Raw genomic sequence first — 13058 nt, forward strand, 5'->3', positions numbered from 1 at the left:
CTATTTGACCAAGCAGGAATGAATGTGCTGCCCGCAGGTCATTCACGTAGCGCAGAAAGGCGCGCCGTTTTTCTTCGTAGGCTTCGGGCAACCGTTGGCATACGGTCGTTCGTCGCCTCAGGCTTAGGCCGTTCATGAAATTCGTCACCCACTTCTTAGACACTTTAAACTCGGTACGCGGGATGCACATCTCCTCCGCGACAGCGCATGCCTTTGTTTCAATGTCATTGTAGCAAACACTCAGGCTCTCGCTTCTCTGGTCGTGAACCCAATCTTGAACCGCCTCCTCAAAGGCAGGGTATTGTCCGGACTTCGGCCCACGAAAGCAACGGCGTGTAGCAGCACACACAAAAAGCTTACTTCTTTGTTTTTTCCAGCCTCTCATGCACTTTTCTGAGATGTCGAACTTCCGCCCTGCTTCGACGTTGTTTTCAGACTCGGTGTAAAGGATGACTTGCCGCTTGAAAGCAGCGCTGTGCTGTTGCTGAGGTTGCAGCGACATCTTACAAGGCGGCCGTCGAGTGACACAAACCACATACACCGCTGTTAGTTGTCACGTCGGCTAGAGTCCAGGCGGTGCGATGAGAAGAAATGGCGGAAGGCACACAACGTTGCACAATACGTGAAAATGGGCCTCGGAAAATGCTTCTCGGCTCATGTGAAAGGTCACGTGTGGCCGTTTTGAATTGGATTGGATTTGTAGCTGTACCATTTGTATCAAACATTGCCAACCCGCCCGGCTTTGGCCGTATTTTCGTGGAACGCCCACGGTTTGTTGATAACAAGTTGCTATCGTATTAAAGCAACCCTTTGGTGCCTATCTCAATTAAATTCGTTTTTTTTTTTTTTTTTTTTTTAAAGCAGATCCACTTTCGCATTGTGTCTGACAACTTTTATGAAATTACGAGTGCACGGGGCGTGATATTATCTGCGACTCGGTCGAAACTACTTTTGACCCTGAATATAAGCAGACTTTTAAGACTCCGCATATACGTCGACCCCCCAACTTTTGGAAGGACATCTAAAAAAAAAAAGGTCGACTTATACGCGGCATTATACGGTAAGCCTATTCTCAGAGACCAGGATATCTGTTTTTTGTTATGCCTGCAGTTGCGCACATGTCAGATGTGTGCGGTCAACTTCGCAGCATGTGGCTCATGTTTGAGGAGTGCTAGTTTGACATATCATTTACCATGCCAATCATATCTGGATGCGGTCTACCTTAACCGGTGTGAAACATACAGCATCGTCTGATGCCATAGCCTTCCGTGGCCATTGGTTGGGACCATGCTGACAGTAATACTTATCTGTATTTCTGAATTATTTAGGGTCAAATTAACAAGCTTTTAGTTACAAGTCTCGGACCACATTGAACAGAGAGCAGGCAGTCGCAGCCCCCGCTGCCACCCTCCACACTCTGGCCCCTCCAGTCGTCGCACTGGTCATATTGTCAGTTTGGTTTTATTTATTTTTCCCATAAACTTTCTTTGGATTTATCTTCTCTACCCACTTTGGGCATGATCATGCCTTCCTATTCGGGGGCGTTTCTTTGACCATGTGCTTCAAATTGCCGTGGCAGAACTGAATTGTGTTCGAATTAATGGGCTTTTTTATAGACTTCTATGGAGCTTGGCTAGACCAAGTAGTACAGTTCAAATTATACAGAAATTCAAGCTACTGAGGTTTGAAGTAATGAGCTTTCACTGCAGCAGGTCGATATGCAAGTGGATTGAACTTGTGTTTGCTTGAGAAAAGCATGTGGGCTCAACTCTTCTTACATGTAAGGCAGCTATTTTAATACTAGGAGGTTGGCACACCTTTAACACTGATTGCCTGAAACACATTTCATACAAGCATAAAAAGTTTTAAATGTCCACACAGTATAAAGGCACAAATCATGTAAGCAGACAAACAATTAATCAAAAAGTTTTTTTTTTTTGCTTTTTTTTGCAACTTATAACTCTTCATTGCTTGAATTTGGTTATATAATATCACCAAATCTTATAATAAAGGCCAAGGTAAAAAGCTTTTGTTGGCATAGCCCAGTGTTGGGAAGCCTCCGAAAGCACTCAATGAAGCACGCTGTCCGTTAGAGAGTAACTGTTATAATGTGCTGCCCCTTTTTTTTTTCCCTCGAAATGGCATAAGCAGGTTTGCTTAATTCCATTTTCTTTAGCAGGAGCAAACATAGTGAAAGCATAGGCACAAAAATAATAATAAAAAAAGCTCTCAATGAAGCATTGAGCCAGCAGAAAAACCACCTTCAGTACAAAGCATACAACAAGAAAAAGAAAAAAGAATAACGAGCGCATTTCCTTTGCGAACTTAGTTAAGGCATTCCTTTACCATGAGAAATGCAAGTGAATTTTATTTCTGCACCTAAATGCTCTGCCAGGTTACCTTGCTGCCCACAAAGCCCCAAATTTCAGACAATACACTGATGAACCTACCACTTCGAAGGCTGGGCCAAAGATGGAGGATCAGACTTCTGGATCTTGAGCAAGACGCGCATAGGGTTCATTTCATTGTTTGGAGGTTCCATCTGGGCAAACTCAATCAAGGTGATACCAAGACTCCAGATGTCAGCTTTGTAGTCATATGGATTGTCTCTGTACGTCTCACACAGGACCACTTCAGGTGCCATCCTAAAAGAAACCAGAGGATGCAAGTTAACCAGATGTGTGAAATTCTTGATCAGAACCTATTCCAAATATGTACAAAAATGCCTTCAAATATTTAATAATTTCTCAGTAAGAAAAAAAAAAAGAATTCAGAAAAACAAAAATGAAAGCATGTTCTTTTTTCAAAGTAATGTGGTCCTCACAATCAGAACAAAATAATAAAAAAAGACCAACAATTATCATAACCAGTGATGCAAAATTGAGTACAGCTGTTGAGACATTTGAACCATAGGCATGGAACATGGCATTCTGAATGGTCAGTGGTACTTATGCTTGGCCATAGTGTTATCAGAAATTCCACCGTCCTTGTCCTGCCTTCCTCCTACCCTCTTCTCCTTGTAGTCAGCCAGCCCTCACAATACTCTTCTACTGTACCCTCTGCCTTCCCTTTCTTCTGTGCCATGCTCTGTGTTCACTCTCTTTCAGCCTTTGATGTGCTCTGAAGCTTACACTGCTGCTCAACTCATGAAGAGGTACCCACCCAAGAGCTGTGCTTTAAAAAGACCTGCACAGAGGTCTCAATTTCAGGCAGAGCAGATAATGGCTACTGGCCCAAGGCTTGTTGGAGGGGACTTCTGTCAGCTTCCTGTCACACCTATTAGGAAGGCAGGACTCCTTTGACATTTTAGTTTGGACCCTGGGCTAGCAGGTTAGAGGGCTGTCATGCAGCAGTTTCTTCTGAATGTAGTCCATACTCCTTGATTAGCCACAATAACAACAAGCAACCTAAATGTGGTTATGCAAAATGAGTGAAAAAATGAAATCCTCGAATTCACACATGATGGTCAACTAAAAATAGCAAAGCAGGTAGTCAAATCTAATTTGGACTTCAAAAAACTGGAACAAAAACCCCCAAAACACAAATTATCCAATGGTGGAGGTATCAAAAGCCTCTTCCATAATAACAGCCAATAATGAGGTGAAAGCTTGTGAAGCAGCCCTGACACACAAACAGCCTGTAATAAGAACATAGTTTCAGAATGCTGGAAGAACAATGTGAATGTGCAGGGAGTTGGAATGGCAAAACTGCTCCTAAATTTAAGTATTGACCAGCAATGCATAACTGGATTTTGGACAGCTAAAGAATGTTCAGCCAACAGCTGCCACTGTTGCAGGCTTGCAGCGAAGCACAGAAACCGAAGCTATGTGGCCAGGCCATTTTTGGGCCAATGTCTCAAATCAAACAAGGACAGAACAACAAAAATTTGTATTTTTGAATATTTGCAGATGCTTAAGTTATATACCTGCAGTAAATAAAAAAAATTAGGCATTTACCTTAAACAATACCATGTTAAATAAAGCACTACTGATAAGCCTTGCTATGCCCCAAACTAACAAATAGCATGTGCCCTTACACCCCACAAATCATGCAATACAAGTTTTAACATTTCTATAATACGTAAGCACTGGTATTGTGGACAGAAAAATAAATTGTAGTCCCAAAGTAATTAGCAGACTGCTTAGCTCCATGACTCACAGCAACATATAATGACTTACAATGCAATAATAGCAAAACCTATGCATGTGTGTGGATATCAAAGCAATAAAATGCACAAAATGCTGTCATATAGACCAATAGCTAAAAATCAGGCTACCAAGATAATTGGCCGGAATGGTTTAATCAGTGACTCATAAGAGCAGATAGATGGCAAGCTTGCATAAGTGTACTGCAATAAAGAGGTTTGCAGCCTTAGTTTTCTGACGAGGAAAGTGTTTGAGATTAATGAACTCATAGAAACCCTTTGACCAATTCCCAACCTCCATATTTCTTTCTAATGCTAGTTTTGTTACTTTAGCACTTCATGTTTATTATTTATTGCAACCTCTCCTATTCCACGACCTTTTGAATTGACTCATATTCAGTCATCATTCCTTGACATAAGGCAGCAATGTAAAAACTGGGCTAGTTGGTTTGTCATTAATTACCAGGCAGTGCATCAGAAAGACAACAGATGTAAATGTGTGGGGACAAGACAACAAGGTGAATTTCATTCAGAAGCATGTCAGAATAAATAGTGCGACCATATGGACACACCCACACAAAGGGGGATGGGATAAAATATGGACCTCCCTTAATCACTGTTTACCTTTGCACATCAAGGGATGCTATCTCTTTTGTAGATAGAAGATTAGATGAGGTACTGACACATGAAGCTCCTGCAGAATACCTTCAAAATCATTGAAGCCGAAGGCAATATCTTATGCAGCAGCTTCATGCGCCATCACACTATTCTTCTATCTAAAAAGAGATTGCATTCCTGGATATGCCAATAGTAATTAAGGCAGCCGAGAGGCCCATATCTTATCCCCACACATGTATGTGCTTGTTTGTACGGCTGTGCCATATTTATCCTGACATGGCTCTGAATAACTTATTTTAATTAAGTTAAATTTATTAAATTAGGTTAAGTACTTGTCCCCACCACTCTGGTGCACTGCATGATAATTAACAACTTGATGTAAAAAAATGACAGGGTGGGACTAGATTAGCAGTTATACAAGTAGCAGCCCGCATAAAGTTCTTGTTCATATGTGAGTGAGCTTTGAAAATAAAATAACCCTAGTAACTCTTACCAGTACGGTGTGCCAATGAATGAATCTCTCTTCTGAAGTGTGTGCTTGTTTTTTGCAGAAACACCAAAGTCAGCTGAAAACCATGAAAGCACTGCATAAACCACTTGTAAACAAACAATGCAACTTCATTCCAGCAATGTAATGCTTAAGTGGCTTACACATCAGAGGTATCAGCCAGCAGACAGACTATGACAACACTGGCAACTGCCAGTGCTCCTGTAATAAGGGAGTAATTACTCACATCCACCCAAGTGCAGCCATAAAGCTACAAAGGAAGGCTATACATCTTTCTCAGAAACTTCATAGTTAAGAAAAATTCATCCTGGTCAGAGGAGTGCTTTCGTCTTCCCGATTATGGCTTTTGCTCTGCTTTATTCTCAAAATTCAACACCAATTCTTCTTAATCAGCATTACAAAACCAGCAAATTTAATTTTTCAGTGTCTTTAGGAGACAAAAAATCAGATGTTTGGGGAATCATCCATGTACTAAAGAACAACACAGAAAAGGAAATAGGAGCAACACAAAAAGCAATTATAAAGAATAAATCATAACACAGTTACTACAAATGAAAGTTACATACTAAACACAGAACAGTGAAACAATCAATTTACAATAAAAAAAAATGCAAGAAGCAAGCAAAAAAGTCACAAGAACGCCTCAGTATATTCAATGTGGTAATATGATAGCTAAGTTAAATCTCAATAATCGAACCTGAAGGAGACTGAAAGTTGTTTTAGTTATTATGTGGAGTTCAAACCAAGGGGAGAACAACCAGGCTGATTTCCTTTGTATGCATAGTTTTGATGGGACCAAAGTGCCAGCCTGAATAAACGTTAGGCAATTTCCAATTTACTCAACCCTGGTTTTGAATAACCTTGGAAGAAGTATTCTTTAAGACATCTGCAGGTCTTTCCAGTACGCGTCATAACATGTGCAGAAAACTGTGAGTAGCACTGATTTCAGAAAGTTTAAAGCTGTTATGTACAGATCTCGTGTAACTAAGATTAATCAAGGAGACGGGCAAATAAAGTATTTTTATTATTTAATATCGGACAGACCGGGACGGCAAGCTCATGCTACAAGAGGTAATGTAAAGCCATGCAATCTGTCACGTTACACTGACTGCAGTAAGCTAATAAAACCTCAATTGTAAAGAGGGTTTGGCATTAACCAGTCATATTAACATAACAAAACACACACAAGAAAGAAAATGCAGATTGTTTCTTTAAGATGCACTCTGCCAAACTCAATTCATTAATAATCTACCAGTTTGGGAACCACTGCTTGCTTTCCTAAAGGCACAATGTGAACCATTCAGCTTGTGTGACTGAGGCAATCACAGAGCATCCACATCACATCAACATGAGAATGGCATTCACACAGAACCCAAACCATTCGACAGACTCTATATAAAGCCCTGGCAAAACACATCCAGAAACATAAAACTGTCTCAAACCTACCTACATCACCACAAAGTCCAGCAACCATCACCCCACAAACATGCACTGTTCACATTCCAGCTTATATGACTCACACAGCGGTGACCTCTTTAACCGGCATAGTGGCGGCTCAAAAGGAAGCTCAAAAGCACGTCTTGCTTCTATCTAGTTAACTATGAAGGTGGTGAAGAGTCGACCCCGAAACATAAGTATGAGACCTAAGTTAGTATCTAGTTTTCTCTCTAATTCCCCTCATGTCCAAACGGACTTCTACCGCACATGCTCAAGTTCCCGTCTCTGGTTGTGCACTGCGTATTTACTGTATTGGTTTTGTGTGTGATTGAGTAAAGTCATTGCAAACGCCGCTACCACAAGTGCAGTATGCGTTAATGTAGCAGAGAAAGCAGGTTTACCAAGGGTTTACCGTACAGATGTGCAAGAGAAATGAGAGTGAGTGAAGCGATGAGTAAAACATTACAGAACATAGTCGACAGTTAGTGGTACGGTGAGAAAATTACAGGTCTTGTTGAGTTTGTCAATATGAAAGTTCATTAGTTTTGTTCTAGCAAAAGCAACATAAAAAAATACATGTTTAAAACTGCAATTAGTACTTTGAGTGCCCAATTACATAAACAAGAGCTGTTTGTCATCATAGCATACTCATCTAATTAAAAAAAAAAAAGAAAAAAAATGTACATCAGAATAACTTCCATCACCCTACTTAGTATGAAATTGCTTAGGTCTGGCCCACTTGCCATCAATACCTTCATTGCTTTCAAGAGGTATTACCCCGATAGAACTACAGCAAATTTTCTTGGCCACATACCAAAAGCACCACAAAAATTAAATTAACTATTCTGAGGTCTGTGAGGCTACAGTGAAAGGTTTAATATGAAAGCCTATAATGTACTTTATTCTTCCAAACACTAGCAAAACTAAAACACAATATTTACACCACAGAAGCACAGGCACCTCACCGAGCTTCATATCTCAAATTACATTAAGAAGTTTTCATACGTATAGTGATACATACTAGGCAGAAATTTTGTGTGTTGGGTTCAATGCGGCTCCATACTGTTAGTGGCACATAAACTTCTGTAGCCTGGTCAGTTGATCCACATTTTCTATTTTTTTTTTGTAATACACTCCTCTTTACAGCTAAGCTTCATAAGCCTCCCTAGAAAGGTATTGGAAAAAAATTTTAAAAAGCCACACGGTGGCATTTTTTTGTGCCATCAAAGTCGCCATGCTCTTCTGAAATTGATTCACTGGAGCCGGTATATACGTAGGTGCCGTCACGTTTATATGCGTCTTGCAAGAATAAATGCAATTGCAACAAAGCAGCATATGCTGACACTGCAGTTAACAGAACGATTATGAGCTTACCCCCTCTGGTGGCACTGCCTGAGCTAGCTTCAATGCAGGTTATTATAAGTCAGAAGCACAGCTAAGAACATGCTACCATTTGCAGCTGCTTTCACTGAGTCATTTCACAGACTGTGCCAATGGGCAAACACCATCTACTAAGTAACACTAGACAGATTTTATGCCAACAATTCAGTTTTAATCAAATTCAGCTGAACCAAAAGCCTGGCAAAAATCTGTGTACTTAAATGTGTAACGCAAGTAGAGGAACTTGCATTACACATTTTTATGCTAATGACAGAAGGAATTTATAGCTCAAAAACATTCCCATTCCTCCACCAACATTTTTTTACTAACAAAACATTTGTTAAATATGGCTCATAAACTGTATGCTTCAGGAAAAAGCATGCAATTCATGAAGTATGGGATCAATTGGGTGGGTAAAGTGGGGGCTTGCAGTGAACAAGAAAATGGCACAAAATACTGAACAAACAACTGAAAGAAAAAAAAATGCACCTGTCAAAATGAGAGCAAAAAGTAGTGCTTGGCTAAACATAACATATCACACTGATCTACTCACCTATTTTTACATCACCATCCAAAGTGAGAAGAACATTGCCAGCTTTCAGATCTCTATGGATAACTTTCTTTGAGTGCAAGAAGCGAAGACCTTCACAGATCTCATGGCATAGGTAGCGAATCTGTGGCTCTGTCAGTGGCTTTTCCAGGTCAATCATTATTCCATCCACTGCCCCAGCCTCACAGAACTCTATCAACATCTGTCATAAAAACCAATGACTGGTCAAGACACATTCAAGAATAAACAATACTGCAGAACAAATGGAGAGACATGCAACAAATATGCACAAGGGAAAAACCTAATATTCAAACCTTCAAGTTACTGTCCCAATGCAGGTTAGCAACATTTAAACTGCATGTACCTACTAATCCTAGACAGGAAATGCTGGAATATAGCTGAAGACTTGTGCTATAGCTTAGCCTAGTTAAAGTGCACGATAGTGAATGGTAAACAATGAATTGTTTCTATTGCTGATGCAAGCAAATGAGAATGACTGGTGTTGCCACACATTTTTCAAGGGCAGACCAAGCCAGTTATGTCTGCTGGTCTGTACAGCCTCTGATAAAAACACCACCTTCTTATGCTTATAACAGCCACTCATAAGCTGCCGCATTGCTTCTGTATGCACAAATGTTGTGCACAACTCAAGCTTATGAAGAGACGTAATGAGGAATGAAAAAAAAAAAGAGAACTACGTATGTTTCTGACTAACTGCAGTTGCAAGCCAAATGATTCTGGCTCCAGGACATGTGCATTACATTCTAAGGAGTTAATTTAAAATTTAACGTTATCATCAATGTGGCACATGGTACAGATGCAGCTGTTTCATTTTTTTTTTCTCCTCCATTTCTAAGGATTATGCTCCAGAGATTTGTGAAACAGTAGTATTCAGGTGCTTCTTTTATGCCCCATGAGCAAAAAATAATAACGAAGTTCAATCTGCAATAATGGAGCAATTACACATCAGCATTTAGCCAAGGGAGGCCAATCAGCTCTATATTGGGGGATTACCCCATAATATTGGACAAAATTGAAATTCCTTTCTTTTGCAGACTGCAAGCATTTCCTTGCTATACATGACAGGAACAAAAAAATGTCTGAGCAGCTGCCCTCAACATGATACAAAAATGCAGACCTCGAGCCCACACATAGACATGCACACAATGGCAAGGCAGGCAAGTCTCATAACTTATCAGGCGACAGATTACTCAGACCGGGAAGAGGCATTCCACTGGAAGCCAGCCAAATATCCACCCTCTAAAACACGATGGCAGGCCAAGGACATAGCTTCTGCTAATAAAATAACAAGCAAGCCACCCGAAGAGGTGTTTCTACATCCTTCTGAAACCAAAAGAGTGGCTGACACAACAGACACATGAAGCCCCACATGGTGAAACCCTCTTTGAACAACATCCATGCTGTGCACTGCATATCCCGACAAGACTGTTGGCAAGAGCAAAAAATAAGTTGATGTTTCCCAAAGCAGCCCATCCCCGCAACTTCCAATATGGACTTTATTAGGTTTCAAAATTGCGACAATATCGCATTTTCTGGTGTATAAGACATTCTTTTTGTACAAAATTTTTTCTAGTGCATTCTATACAATGGTGCACCTTATAGGTTTTTTTTTTTTCCATTTTGCGCAAGATTCTTAAATGAAACAAAGGCGTGGCACAGCCAACAGATTTTATTCAGCGCAAAAGCTTCTAAATATCAGGAGTGCATCATGTACACCAGGAAATATGGTACACTTTACTTCAACTAACAAGGATAATTACAATTGTGGCCAGTCCAAGCAATGTAACGAGGAGACTGTTCACCACACAAGCAACACAGTCACATCTACCAGTGCAAAAATCCTCAATGTTGCCAACAAGTACATAAACTAACACTACATCAGAAATTTTAGAATAAACCTTTTGCATATTCTAGAAAAAAAATGCATCCTGATTTTCAGTATATGACAGGGCGGCATACACACATAGTGAAGAAATTTAGTAACAGGGCAGGATTAGAATTAACTAAAAAAATGTGTCCTATACGTAACACTTGAAATTATTAATATTAAGATAACACAGCAAAAAATGTGCAACATGCAACACCTGCCACAACATGCATCACCATGCACATCACATTTCGCCCTGGCATCATATCCGTAAAATTGAAGTCACTATTCAGGCCTTTATGAAAGGCACTGACATAAAATGAAAACAAAAACAAAATCACACAACATACCCATAATTTGCCTTCAAAAAAGAAAGCTTCCTTGAGGTCCACAATATTCTGATGTTTGCATTCAACAAGAATGTCAATTTCAACGGTGAAATCTTCCAGATCATCTTCTCCCTTGAGCTCACATATCTTCGCTGCAGCTAGTATGTTGGTTACTTTGTGCCGGGCCTGTTAATACAAGATTGTTGATTGGCAAAGTGAACACAAGCTTACACCAATGTACAGACTCAACCCCACCCCTCCAAGTGGTACTGGTGTACAAGCAAACAAAGTGACATCAGCTAGTTAGCCCAGGTGCAGTGCTTGTCTGCTGCTGCTGTTCAAACCTAAAAGTGCAATCACGTGTTACATTCTTTATTCCTCCACACACAGCTCGTGCACTCGAAAGTAGTGTGCTTGAGTCTGAATATGTTTAGAGATTTATTCAAAAGGATCTTTTTGTTTTGTTTTTAACGTCCTAAAGCAGCTCAGGCTATGACAGACGCCGTAGAGGGGTCTCCGAAAATTCCGACCACCTGGGGTTCTTTAACGTGCACTGACATCTCACAGCACACAGACGGGAAAAAAAGGGGGAAAAATGAAGGTAGGTACACCTCATTATTTAACTGAATGACTTTTAAGTTGTTAATCACAGCTCATTATAGTACACTTCCTGCGCAAATTTAGAAAACAGTCGCATTGACAGATTTCCTATGAACTCCATAAACCGAAACAGACGAACTAGTCTTATCGGAACAGTAATAAAAAAAAAAAAAAAAAACCTTATCGAGGCACAGCGTCTGAGCACAGCGTCTGATCACCACAGTAAAGCGAGTGATCCAGATCGCCAACACATGTATGCAGAAGCTTAGCGACTCAAACAACGCGAAGAACGGCGTTCCTGCTACTGGAGGAATTTCCGGAATGCCACCGTAATGTGCGGCCTCAAAACAAACGCTAAGGAGGACGGAAGACATCTGGCTTCATGGAGCGCGGTACTCGCAAACGAAACAGCGTATCAGAAGCGCAACGCACTTTATGCACAATGGAATGCGAGAAGCAGAAAGCAGCACGCGGGTATTGATCGAGCAGGCAGCTGCGAAAGCCACTCAGCTTGATGCGGTCGACGGACAAGCTGAGGGGCTAAAGCACTGCACTTCGATTCGCTTCTAGCGGCCACAATACCATACGACGTTACTGCTTTAGTGACACTTTCAAGGTGACACTTGAATCTCAAGCTGGATAACGAATAAATTAGCAATGTCATTCTAAACTAGCCTCTAATTTATCATGCTGCGCGATGCAGCACAAGTTCCGCGCTCATGCTCGGGGCGATTTCCGTACATACGTCGATGAAACACGTACTAATAATCTCACCTTGTACACTTTGCCGAAGGCGCCATCTCCCAATTCTCCGATGATTTCCCAGTAGTCTTCTGGATTCTCGTCAAAGCGAATATTACTACAAACTTTGCGACGCTTGGCATCTCCTCCTCCTACACCGCCTAAGTTGAATATCTTCTTGAAGTTGGAAATAAACGACGACATGCTTCTAAAGCACCTTGGTCTCAAACTAGGGATGTCAAGACAACTGTTCCAGTCGAGCACATGTCATGAGCGCAGGTATGTCAGAGGCGCCTGCCAAAATCCGACGTTCGTGCCACGCACTCCACCGCAGGCTGGCTGCTACTAGGCCTAAAAGTTGCAACGGGAAGTAGGATCGCCGTGCTGGGCCTCATGTACCCGAGTATGTGCTGATCGTTGGCGCTTGTCACATTGCGGCCAACTCGTCACACTGATGTTCGCCGGCTACACTGACGGTAGAGAGACGCCAGTTCCGCTGAGGCTGGGAAAACTCAATAATTACACACGCAGAGACAAAACGACAAACCTCAGCTATCAGATGATTCACCTAGTCGGCTGCCATATTGCAATATGACGTCACTATTTTAGTTTTACGCGCGTCCGACAGGTGGTTTGGAGAATGGTTGGAGAAATGGACGCCGAGGCTGTAGAGACAGTCGGACGCAAGCGTTTTCACCGCACCTTCAAGCGTTCAGCTTTACCTCTCCAGTAATGAGCCCGCAGAAAAAAAAAAAAAATAGCATGAGGCGACACGCGAGGTTGCAGACCAGCCTGGTGCAAATTCTAGACAAGACTAGTTTTCATTAAACCTTCTCTCAAACGTTCCGCGACAGGAAAGAGCA

At 41.2% G+C, this 13058-nt stretch overlaps 1 protein-coding gene across 2 annotated transcripts in view; it reads right to left on the reverse strand.

Annotated features, from left to right (window-relative positions):
• The window catches only part of Slik (Sterile20-like kinase), a 79265-nt gene extending 66464 nt beyond the window's left edge, over positions 1-12801 (reverse strand). For both annotated transcript variants that reach the window (XM_084591220.1, XM_084591218.1), the window contains exons 1-5: positions 12229-12801; positions 10876-11040; positions 8641-8839; positions 5256-5328; positions 2451-2645 (exon numbers count right to left, since the gene is read on the reverse strand). In XM_084591220.1, coding sequence (XP_084447346.1) covers positions 2451-2645; positions 5256-5328; positions 8641-8839; positions 10876-11040; positions 12229-12399 — 803 coding nt within the window. In that variant the 5' untranslated portion in view covers positions 12400-12801. The remainder of the gene's footprint in view (positions 1-2450; positions 2646-5255; positions 5329-8640; positions 8840-10875; positions 11041-12228) is intronic.
• Between the last annotated feature and the right edge of the window lie 257 nt (positions 12802-13058).

This window comes from Amblyomma maculatum, chromosome 1 (assembly GCF_055883805.1).
Source record: "Amblyomma maculatum isolate TAMU_Amacu chromosome 1, ASM5588380v1, whole genome shotgun sequence".
Lineage (NCBI taxonomy): Eukaryota > Metazoa > Arthropoda > Arachnida > Ixodida > Ixodidae > Amblyomma > Amblyomma maculatum.